The sequence below is a fragment of the Myxine glutinosa genome, chromosome 9 (genome assembly GCF_964187855.1).
Source record: "Myxine glutinosa chromosome 9, kmMyxGlut1.1, whole genome shotgun sequence".
NCBI classification, from domain to species: domain Eukaryota; kingdom Metazoa; phylum Chordata; class Myxini; order Myxiniformes; family Myxinidae; genus Myxine; species Myxine glutinosa.
The window spans coordinates 144,746,955-144,759,583 of record NC_136269.1 but is presented as its reverse complement, the minus strand read 5'-3'; the positions used below and the strand labels follow the sequence as shown (position 1 = coordinate 144,759,583).

The 12,629-nt window shown below is 39.8% G+C and overlaps 1 protein-coding gene across 1 annotated transcript in view; it reads left to right on the top strand.

The window, feature by feature from the left end:
- Positions 1-12,629, top strand: part of LOC137434833 (FACT complex subunit SPT16) — a 151,799-nt gene that overhangs the window by 515 nt on the left and 138,655 nt on the right. The window contains exons 2-4 of the mRNA XM_068127967.2: positions 280-372; positions 3,247-3,417; positions 11,563-11,715. Coding sequence (XP_067984068.1) covers positions 280-372; positions 3,247-3,417; positions 11,563-11,715 — 417 coding nt within the window. The remainder of the gene's footprint in view (positions 1-279; positions 373-3,246; positions 3,418-11,562; positions 11,716-12,629) is intronic.

Sequence of the window (12,629 nt, the reverse complement as noted above, 5' to 3'; positions counted from 1 at the left end):
GTTCGATGGAACTTCGGCACAAACACTGGGTTATCATAAATGGGTGTCTGAGCAACTTGGTATTCGCAACAAAGCGCGAGATGTTGCAGCGAATCGGGGTCCCCGCGTCCATTGTGCGAGTCAGCGCAGCGAATCAGGAACCCCACTTCCGTCGTGCGAGAACGCGCAGCGAATCTGGGACCCGCACCCGCGTCCGTCGTGTTTACACCGGCTTGATGAGGTCAAGGCGACAAAGCTGAAGTTTTGTAATCTGATGTCATTTGCCTTGTGTGTTTGAAGAAAGGAGATGACGGCTTTTCTAAGGTCGACGCTCTGGTCGTGGCCGTTGGTGTGGACGAAGAAATTGTTTACTCCAAATCTACTGCTTTGCAGGTAACTGCCCTTGGTTCACCTACTTGATGCAGGTAACTGCTGCTATTGTTTCACCTACTTAATGCAGGTAACTTCTCTTGGTTCACCTACTCAATGCAGGTAACTGTTCCTGGTTCACCTCCTTAATCCGGGTAACTGCTCTTGATTCACCCAATTAATGCAGGTAACCTGTCTTGGCTTAATTTAATTGAGGTAACTGCTCTTGGTTCACCTCAATGTAGGTCGCTGCTCTTGATTCACCTCTTTGGTACCTTTTTGCAGGAACTAGTTTAATAATGCCTTTTTTAACGAAGTACTGATTATTTAACCCTTTACACCTTCCATTTACATTTAACCCTTTACAGGAAGTTGAGGAAGCGATAAAAGCAATGAAGAGTAGAAAAGCGGGAGGGCCGACGGGAGTTGTGGGAGATATGTTGAAGGCAGCAGGAAGTTGGGGTGTGAAGAGAATGACAGAGATCTGTAATCTGGTGGTGAAAGAAGGCCGGATTCCAGTGGATTGGGAACTGAGTACCCTCGTCCCTCTATACAAGGGGAAAGGTGACCCTCTGGAGTGTGGCTCGTACCGAGCGATAAAGTTATTGGAGCATGGAATGAAGGTATTGGAAAGGGTGTTGGAGAGGAGGATAAGGAAGAAAGTGAAGATCGACGAAATGCAGTTTGGATTTATGCCAGGAAGAGGAACGACAGACGCGCTCTTTATTGTGAGGTAGTTGCAGGAGAAGTACATGGAGAAGAGGAAGAAGTTGTTTCTTGGGTTTGTTGATCTGGAGAAAGCATTCGATAGGGTTGACATGGGCAATGAGGAAGTTAGGAGTGGAGGAATGGTTGATCAGAGTGGTGATGGCAATGTACAAAAGAGCGCGCACAGCTGTAAGGACGAAGGACGGGAACAGTGGTGAGTTTGAGGTGAAGGTGGGAGTGCATCAGGGGTCGGTACTAAGTCCACCACTATTTGTAGCTGTGATGGAGGTGCTGGCTCAGAACGTAAAGGAGGGTTTACCGTGGGAGTTTTTGTATGCAGATGATCTGGTGTTGATTGCGGAAAGTATGGATGGACTGAAGGAAAAGATGAACAAGTGGAAGGAATGTATGGAGACAAAAGGTCTGATAGTGGGGCAACTTAGCATAACAATTGTGCATTTCGTGAGGAAAGCACCAAATTTGGCACACTAGTAGACTATCATATTATGAAAAGATCTGGATATTGGGCCACCTCAGATTCAGAGATTTGATTTTTGCAAGATTTCGATTCGATTGGGATCGAACAGAGCACCTTCTTCATCTTCTGTACAGTGAAGTTGCCAGCCCTGAATTCTCTGGCTACATCTGGGTGCTTCATTGGGAGTGCAACCATGTCCCTCAGGTGAACAGGGACCCACCTGGCATAGTGTGTGTGGTCTAAGGCATGGCACAATGGGACCAGTTCCGTCAGGGCATCAAGGTACATCGTGAATGAAGCCTGCCGCAGAGAACGCACGTCGACCAGTACCAACATCTCTAGTTCCAACATAGTTGCCCAGTACTGAAAGTTGGGAATGTCTTCTCCTCTCTGGTGACACCAGTCTTCGAACTCAGGCAGGTCTTCTGCATCATCAGTATATGTCATACAGTGGCGTTCATACGCACGGTGTTGCAGGATGTGCAGTGCCGCTGCAGTGATTTGATGAGCTCTTCTTGTGCGGGTGACGTGGGCAGCTCGTAGGAAGGAGTCGGCCGTCCCTGGCGTTGCAATCTCAGCTTGCAAATCTGCAAAATCTGCAAATCTTGCAAAAATCAAATCTCTGAATCTGAGATGGCCCAATACCCAGATCTTTTCATAATATGATAGTCTAGTAGTGTGCCAAATTTGGTGCTTTCCTCACAAAATGCACAATTGTTATGCTATATTTAGCTTAGCTGCTGGACTATGAAGGTGAATATCGGAAAGACGAAGGTGATGGCAAGTGGTAAAGCATGTGGTGAGGTGGAAAGAACTGGGAAGTGGCCCTGTGCTGTGTGCAGGAAGGGTGTCGGAGTGAATTCCATTCAATGTACAATGTGCGCCGAGTGGGTTCATAAAAAATGTAGTGGTCTGAGAGGGTCATTAACCAGTGTGGCAGCTACATTCAAATGTAAGGTGTGCACAGAGGGAGCTGCAGATGGAGGAAATGTTGAGTTGGATCTTGGAGACGGCGTGAAGCTGGAAGGTGTGAAACCATTTTGCTACCTCGGAGACATGCTGAATGGAGAAGGTGGATCAGACTCGGCAACGGTTGCTCGAGTGAGATGTGCATGGAAGAAGTTTTGGGAACTGAGTGGCGTGCTAATGAGGAGGGGAGTGTCGTTGAAGCTGAAGGAAAAGGTGTATGCTGCATGTGTGAGAAGTGTTTTGATTTATGGGAGCGAGACATGGGTAATGAACGTAGAGCAGCAACGAAGGCTGGAAAGGGTGGAAATGCGAATGGTTCGATGGATGTGCGGAGTATCGTTGAGAGAGAGGAAGACAAATGATGAATTGCGAAAAATGATGGGAATATTGCCTGTGATTGATGCTGTGAAGAGGAACAGGTTGAGATGGTTTGGTCATGTATTGAGGAAGGAAGAAAGTGACTGGTTGAGAAGAGTGATGGAAATGAATGTAGAAGGAAGTAGAGGACGGGGAAGACCGAGAAAGACTTGGCTAAAGATGGCGGAAGAAGAAATGCGGGCAAGGGGGTTAACAAGGGGAGATGCAGAAAATAGGGCAAAATGGAGAAGATTGTCATGGGGACCGCAAGGCTAACCCCCACTCTAGCAGGGAAAATGGCCTTAAAATGCATGTTGTGTGTGTGTTGTTACACCTTCCATGTGATTGTTGAATGCCCCATGGTTGCACATGTTGTTTGAATGCAGACCTGGCTTTTTGGCTACGAACTCACTGATACCATCATGGTGTTCTGCGATGAGAAGGTGTTTTTCCTCGCCAGCAAGAAGAAAGTGGACTTTCTCAAGCAGATCGCCAATCCTAAAAGCAGTGACAGCTCGAATGGCATCCCTGCGGTCACCCTTTTGATTAGGGAAAAGGTATGCAAAGATCGAAAAGGTATGCAAAGACGAGGGTGGGAAAGGGGGGAGGTTAGAGGATGAAGGGGAAATGGTGTGGTGGGACTCTAGAGGGAGGGGTGGGTGGGAGGAGGCAGGGAAAGGGTGGAGGTGGGAGTGGTGGAGTTAGAGGGAGGGAGAAGGTGAGTGAGAGGGGGGAGAGGTGGGTTGGGAGTTCAGAGCAGGTGGGGTGGAGGGAGGAGGAAGAGGAGGAAGAGGAGGAAGAGGAAGAGGAGGAAGAGGAGGAGGAAGGGTAAGGGGTGGAGTGGGAGGCAGAAGGAGGAGGCAGGGGATGTGGTGGGAAAAGGGAGGGGAAGGGGTGAGAGGAGAGACCTTGCATTGCCCGGCAATGGTACCTTTGCACTAGTGTATAACATAGAGAGTGCATCAGTATGCACATGTATAACATAGAGAGTGCATCAGTATGCACATGTATAACATAGAGAGTGCATCAGTATGCACATGTATAACATAGAGAGTGCATCAGTATGCACATGTATAACATAGAGAGTGAATCAGTGTGTACATGTATAACATAGAGAGTGAATCGGTGTGTACATGTATAACATAGAGAGTGAATCGGTGTGTACATGTATAACATAGAGAGTGAATCGGTGTGTACATGTATAACATAGAGAGTGAATCAGTGTGTACATGTATAACATAGAGAGTGAATCAGTGTGTACATGTATAACATAGAGAGTGAATCAGTGTGTACATGTATAACATAGAGAGTGAATCGGTGTGTACATGTATAACATAGAGAGTGAATCAGTGTGTACATGTATAACATAGAGAGTGAATCGGTGTGTACATGTATAACATAGAGAGTGAATCGGTGTGTACATGTATAACATAGAGAGTGAATCAGTGTGTACATGTATAACATAGAGAGTGCATCAGTGTTTACATGTATTATATAGAGAGTGAATCAGTGTGTACATGTATAACATAGAGAGTGAATCAGTGTGTACATGTATAATATAGAGAGTGAATCAGTGTGTACATGTATAATATAGAGAGTGAATCAGTGTGTACATGTATAATATAGAGAGTGAATCAGTGTGTACATGTATAATATAGAGAGTGAATCAGTGTGTACATGTATAACATAGAGAGTGAATCAGTGTGTACATGTATAACATAGAGAGTGAATCGGTGTGTCCATGTATAACATAGTGAGTGGATCAGTGTGTACATGTATAACATAGAGAGTGAATCGGTGTGCACATGTATAATATAGAGTGAATCAGTGTGTGCATGTATAATATAGAGAGTAGATCAGTGTGTACATGTATAATATAGAGAGTAGATCAGTGTGTTCATGTATAATATAGAGAGTGAATCAGTGTGTACATGTATAATATAGAGTGGATCAGTGTCTACATGTATAACATAGAGAGTGAATCAGTGTGTACATGTATAATATAGAGAGTGGATCAGTGTGTACATGTATAACATAGAGAGTGAATCAGTGTGTATATGTATAACATAGAGAGTGAATCGGTGTGTACATGTATAACATGGAGAGTGAATCAGTGTGTATATGTATAACATAGAGAGTGAATCGGTGTGTACATGTATAACATAGAGAGTGAATCGGTGTGTACATGTATAATATAGAGAGTGAATCAGTGTGTACATGTATAACATAGAGAGTGAATCAGTGTGTACATGTATAATATAGAGAGTGAATCAGTGTGTACATGTATAACATAGAGAGTGAATCAGTGTGTACATGTATAACATAGAGTGAGTGGATCAGTGTGTACATGTATAACATAGAGAGTGAATCGGTGTGCACATGTATAATATAGAGAGTGAATCAGTGTGTACATGTATAACGTAGAGAGTGAATCAATGTGTACATGTATAATATAGAGAGTGAATCAATGTGTACATGTATAATATAGAGAGTGAATCAGTGTGTCCATGTATAACATAGAGAGTGAATCAGTGTGTACATGTATAACATAGAGAGTGAATCAGTGTGTACATGTATAATATAGAGAGTGAATCAGTGTGTACATGTATAATATAGAGAGTGAATCAGTGTGTACATGTATAATATAGAGAGTGAATCAGTGTGTACATGTATAATATAGAGAGTAGATCAGTGTGTACATGTATAATATAGAGAGTAGATCAGTGTGTATTGTATAACATAGAGAGTGAATCAGTGTGTACATGTATAACATAGAGAGTGAATCAGTGTGTACATGTATAACATAGAGAGTGAATCAGTGTGTACATGTATAATATAGAGAGTAGATCAGTGTGTACATGTATAATATAGAGAGTAGATCAGTGTGTATATGTATAACATAGAGAGTGAATCAGTGTGTACATGTATAACATAGAGAGTGAATCAGTGTGTACATGTATAACATAGAGAGTGAATCAGTGTGTACATGTATAACATAGAGAGTGAATCAGTGTGTACATGTATAACATAGAGAGTGAATCAGTGTGTACATGTATAATATAAGAGAGTGAATCAGTGTGTACATGTATAACATAGAGAGTGAATCAGTGTGTACATGTATAATATAGAGAGTGAATCAGTGTGTACATGTATAACATAGAGAGTGAATCAGTGTGTACATGTATTTAACATGATCTGTTCTGTGTTATGTTCTGTTTCATGATCTGTATATGTGAAACTTTTCCGTATGTGGATGGAAATCCATATTTTGACCCATACGAACGTTTTTCTGGCTTACAATTTTATTTGAAGTCACACATGCCTCAAAATACACTCACCGATATGGAATTTAACGCTGAATCCGAAAATGTAAGTGAAATTGCCTTGGTTTTTTTTTTACATTATCTTCTATATATCCTAAATATATATCTGTGCAGTGTCTGTCTTGTGTTGTCTTGTGTTGTCTTGTGTTGTCACTGAACTACTCCGTCAAACTTTTGTGATGTCGTACTATTCCAACTTGACCCACGGCGGGAGTATGCGCTCTACTGAGTGGCGTTCTAGTTTACGATGTATTTTTGTAGAAGTTAGCCGGGTACAAAAGCTTGCAAACTCGATACCCTCATCAAATTGTCCGCCAAGCAGGAGAAAGTCTGTCTACGTTGGTAAATACGGAAATAGCAGCCGTTGTTGGATTTTTCCATCGCCATTCCTTCTTATGAACTTCACGGAAAATACCGAGGTGCCGTCTTTACATTGCATGAAGTAAAGTCTTTACATTGCATGAAGTAAAGTCTTTACATTGCATAAAGTAAAGTCTTTACATTGCATAAAGAAAACTTACATTGCATAAAGTAAAGTCTTTACATTGCATAAAGTAAAGTCTTTACATTGCATGAAGTAAAATCTTTACATTGCATGAAGTAAAGTCTTTACATTGCATAAAGTAAAGTCTTTACATTGCATGAAGTAAAGTCTTTACATTGCATAAAGTAAAGTCTTTACATTGCATAAAGTAAAGTCTTTACATTGCATAAAGTAAAGTCTTTACATTGCATCAAGTAAAGTCTTTACATTGCATAAAGTAAAGTCTTTACATTGCATAAAGTAAAGTCTTTACATTGCATAAAGTAAAGTCTTTACATTGCATAAAGTAAAGTCTTTACATTGCATAAAGCAAAGTCTTTACATTGCATGAAGTAAAGTCTTTACATTGCATGAAGTAAAGTCTTTACATTGCATAAAGCAAAGTCTTTACATTGCATAAAGCAAAGTCTTTACATTGCATAAAGTAAAGTCTTTACATTGCATGAAGTAAAGTCTTTACATTGCATAAAGTAAAGTCTTTACATTGCATAAAGTAAAGTCTTTACATTGCATAAAGTAAAGTCTTTACATTGCATAAAGCAAAGTCTTTACATTGCATAAAGCAAAGTCTTTACATTGCATAAAGTAAAGTCTTTACATTGCATAAAGTAAAGTCTTTACATTGCATGAAGTAAAATCTTTACATTGCATAAAGTAAAGTCTTTACATTGCATAAAGTAAAGTCTTTACATTGCATAAAGTAAAGTCTTTACATTGCATAAAGTAAAGTCTTTACATTGCATAAAGTAAAGTCTTTACATTGCATAAAGTAAAGTCTTTACATTGCATAAAGTAAAGTCTTTACATTGCATAAAGCAAAGTCTTTACATTGCATAAAGCAAAGTCTTTACATTGCATAAAGCAAAGTCTTTACATTGCATAAAGCAAAGTCTTTACATTGCATAAAGTAAAGTCTTTACATTGCATCAAGTAAAATCTTTACATTGCATAAAGTAAAGTCTTTACATTGCATAAAGTAAAGTCTTTACATTGCATAAAGTAAAGTCTTTACATTGCATAAAGTAAAGTCTTTACATTGCAATTCTGCTGCACACAAATAAAGCGTCTGTTGGTCACAGTGAAGTTTGTGACTACATCGATATGAAACCAATAAGTCTTAACAAGGAACTTTGACGCAAGAGGAGTCTATTTGGCCCATCATGCCTGTGCTGCATCTCCACTACATTAAACTAGAACGCCACTCAGTGGAGCGCATACTCCCGCCGTGGGTCAAGTTGGAATAGTACGATTTCACAAAAGTTTGAGGGAGTAGTTCAGTGACAACACAAGACAAGACAACACAAGACAAGACAGACACTGCACAGATATATATTTAGAATATATAGAAGATAATGTAAAAAAAAAAACCAAGGCAATTTCACTTACATTTTCGGATTCAGCGTTCAATTCCATATCGGTGAGTGTATTTTGAGGCGTGTGTGACTTCAAATAAAATTGTAAGCCATGAAAACGTTCGTTTCATTGTTCGGGATACAACATGTAAAACTGGCCCAAACGTGAAAACAAAACTCGCTCACTTTAAGTCGTACAAGCTAATGCGACCACTCATTCTTCTGGGAAGAATCCCGTGCACATGCTGGTCACACCTATCAGTCACCTAAGTCTTTATAAGTTCATCAAATACTGACACCGCGATTGACATTCGCTGAGGTAAATGTTGATATCTCTTCTGAGGAAAAAAAAACAAAAAAAAACTTTTAAAGCATTATACGTATCAAACGATACATTTTATGAAACGGGGAAACCTATTACACACTTTGGTGGTTTTAAAATGACAGAATATGTCTTTATTAGAAGGAAAAAAAAAGAACCTTGAAGACGACGCTGCTAAAAAAAAATACACCGCTCTAACGCATAACCACGAGTTTAAACTACATTTACAACAAATATGAAAACTATTTTCATATCACAATGTTAAATATAGAATATATAGAAGATAATGTTAAAAAAAAAATGGTTTTTTTGTACCGGTGGAGATGGAAAACTTGTACCGGTGGAGAAGGAAAAAAAACAAAAAAAAAAACCCCAATCGGATAGAGATGGATATCCTTTGTACCGGTGGAGAAAGTTGCTGATGGTGGCATTGAGGTGCTAATGGCTAAATATGTTGTGGACAATCGGTGGATTATACCGTACAATCCATATCTCTCCAGAATGTGCAATGCCCTCATCAATGTAGAATCTTACAAGTAAGCAATCCTTCAAAAAATTCCTGGATCCGGAATAATATCCTGAGCTTCACCAAAAACTAATCAATTCTTCCTTATGTCAAGGGCAATCAACCCACCAACTTTCATCCAAATCCGTTCAGAACTTTTCCAGATATCTTGTTCACAAACACACGAACACACACACACACACACACACACACACACACACACACACACACACACACACACACACACACACACACACACACGCGCGCACACACACACACGGGCACGATTGAATGCATTACTCCCTGGTGGGAGTAATAAATCCATCAGTCTCTCGACTTACTCGGACTAGGGGGAGGAGTGGGGATAAGAAAAGTGTGACAGGCACAGGGACGAGTGTGTTCTAAATGCAAATAAAATCAATATTTAAAACTCGTTTGTTTATTTCAACTTTGCAACTTTCCCTTGTACACGTGGGGCATAGTGTATGCTTACTGACCCCTGCTGGAGGGGGTCGGTGGAATTGTTAATTCCACCAGTCTCTTTTTAGAGAAAGTTACCAATTTTAACCACGACCCTGTATATTACCTGCATGGCATAAAAGGTGACTAAAATGGGGACCTGTAATCTCATTTGGTATCTGAGGACAAAAAGATCTTCATTTGTCGAGTAATTCTTCAAAATGATTGCAATTAACAAGGTTGGTTGGTATTCATATTCATTTCTTTTATGATAAAAAAAATGCTTTACTAACTAACTGCAAATAATATTCCCAGCAATGGATGTTCAGGTGAAAGAAAAAATTCTTCCTTCATTTGCATGGTTTTTAGCTTACCTGGAACGAAGTTCATGGGAGCTTATGCGATGGCACATCAGTCCGTCAGTCCGTCCGTAAACACTTGAAACTTCTTCTCAGAAACCACTGATGGGATTGCGAACAAATTTGGCAGAAATTATATTTGTTGTGTTGTGACTAAAGTTTGTTCACGGCATTTAAAAAATCGGAGTCTAAGGGATTTTACAGGGCGTCAAAGTGGGTCCAGGTTTAACCCCTAAAAATAGGAATTTGGTTTTTTCTCTGAAACTACACACAATATTTTGATGAATCTTGACCACAACTTTCATCACCCATGATGTACGGAAGGTTGTTCACGGCACTAAGAAAATCGAAGTCTAAGGGCGGGCTAAGGGGGAGTCAAAGTGGGTCCAGGTTTGACCCCGCCAAAAGAGATATTTGCTTTTTTCTCTGAAACTACACACACGATTTCAATGAAACTTGACCAGAACCTTAACCACCCGTGTTGTACCAAAGTTTGTTCACAGCATTAAAAAAAACTGTGGGGTTGCCCCCAAAGTAGGTATTTTTTTGTTTGTTTGTTTAAAGTCTTATGATTATGTTAGTATGATTCTACATGCTTCCCTGAGAAACCATTCAAATGGTTTCTCGGATATGAAATGGTTTCAAATGGTTTCTCGGAATGGCTCAGATATCAAATCCTTCCTCTTCTCCAATGGCTTTTGTCAAAGGGTCAAAGGTCAGCATTACCTAAAATCATCAATTTTCGTCTAATTGACCTGAAATTTAAATTTTCCATTTAGGCTTTTTCATAAAATTCTCAACAAAGCTTTATTATGAGAATATGGATTCGACAAATTAATAATTTGGTCAAAAAGTTAAAGGTCAAGGTTGCGTAAAATCATTAATTTTCATTTTGTATTTTTACCTCTGCCACCAAAGCTGGATGGAAGTTGTGTTTTTCAACTCTGTCTGTGTCTGTCTGTTTGTTTGTTTGTGAACAAGATACAGTCACGTTAAAAAGTAAGTACACCCCGTGTAAAGTTTTGACTTTTTCAACATATTTCAACATGCAGCTATTTGATCTTCATTTTCTCCCAGTCGATGTCAGAGACTGGTAGACAGTTATAAGAAACGCCTACTTGAGGTTGTTTCTGCCAAATGGGGCAATACCACCTATTAGCGCTAAGGGTGTACTTACTTTTTCCACATGCGAAATTTGCATTTATGTTTATTTAAATTATACAATGGACTACAAAATGTAAATGTTTCATGATATTTGTTATATTATATCACCTTTATCTATCAATATTGTTGAAATGAAGATCAAATAGCTGTATGTTGAAATATGTTGAAAAAGTCAAAACTTTACATGGGGTGTACTTACTTTTTCACGTGACTGTATCTCAAAAAGTTGTGGATGTATTTGGATGACATTTGGCAGAGATGTATCGTATTTGACAAGGACGTAATGATTAGATTTTGGTGAAGATCCGGATTCGGATCTGGCTGGTCGAATTTTTAAAGTGATTCTTCTCCACGGGGAGATTGGGCCAAAAACGATACTTAGCAGGATATCTCAAAAAGTTGTGGACAGATTTGGACGAAACTGGGTGGACCGGTTGTGTGTGTAACAAGGAAGAATCGATTCAATTTTGGTGAAGATCCGGAGTTTAAACTGTTTTAGTTATTTTGAGCCTAGGGAAGAGGAAGAAGTCTGAATACAAACGGACACGGATGGGCTTTGCATTTTAAGATGCTTTCTAGTTGTTAATATAATGCTTTAGAAATAGCTGTTACTCTTTAATAAATAATTTTGTGAGTGTGTACCTGTGTGCGTGCTTTTATTTTTATATTTTTAGGGTGAAAGTAACCAGCCCAAATTTGACAAGCTCATTGAGGGTATCCGGGAAAGTAAGAATGGAAAGAGCATTGGGGTCTTCATAAAGGACAAGTTTCCTGGCGAGTTTATGACCGGATGGCGAGAGGAACTTGAGAAGGAGGGACTGCAGAAGGTATGTGTATCATGGCTTGCAAGTAGTTATTGTAAAATATTCCTCACTCACTCACTCACTGATGTGGCTTGTCATGATGTGATATGGCCACAACTCTCGCTCTCCTCCAGTCTACCTGATTCTGTGCAGTTCTTCGAGGTCTACTATTTGGTCTCCTTCTGCAGGGACAAATTTAAAATCTTGTCAAACCTAAAATGTTACAAAAAAATTCACGTAATCCATGTTCTCGGAATAAAAGAAAGGAGCGAAGAGTGAATAAATGAATTTGGTTCTTGGTGTTCAAAACTTGGTGATTTTATTATTTTTGTTAAAATGTAAAAATATATTTGATACTATTTCATGACTTTAGGTCACACACAGTGCTGATTAGAACAATAAAAAACAAAACAAAAAAAACCACCTTTAGAGGCCATTTTCCCCCGCAAAGCAGGGGTTGGCCTTTTTCGGGAACCGTGGTTGTTGTTGTTTTTTGGTCCCCTTTTTTTGAAGCAATGTTTTACGGCCGGATGCCCTTCCTGACGCCAACCCTTTTTGCCACCTTTAACGACAAACAGGGAATTACCAGTGAACTGGTACTCAATTAGCCGACCTCGGAAGGATGACAGGCTGAGTCAACCCCCCTGGCGTTAATTCAGCGATCGACCGGGATTCGAACCCAGGATCCTAGGAATCCTAAGCCGGCACCCTAGCCGCGAGCCCAACACCAGGGCTGATTAGAAAAATATATGCATAAAAATTGTTAGTGGGTAAGATAATAATTTCCACTAATAACATCGATCCACTTTGACGCCATGAATCGAACATGAGTGATCGTCACAGTTTAACACAGAAAAGCAACGGCAGTAATTTGACTTTGGGTCAGTGAAAAGGGGAAAAAAACACCACAAAAACATGCTGAATGAGTTTTTTTTTTT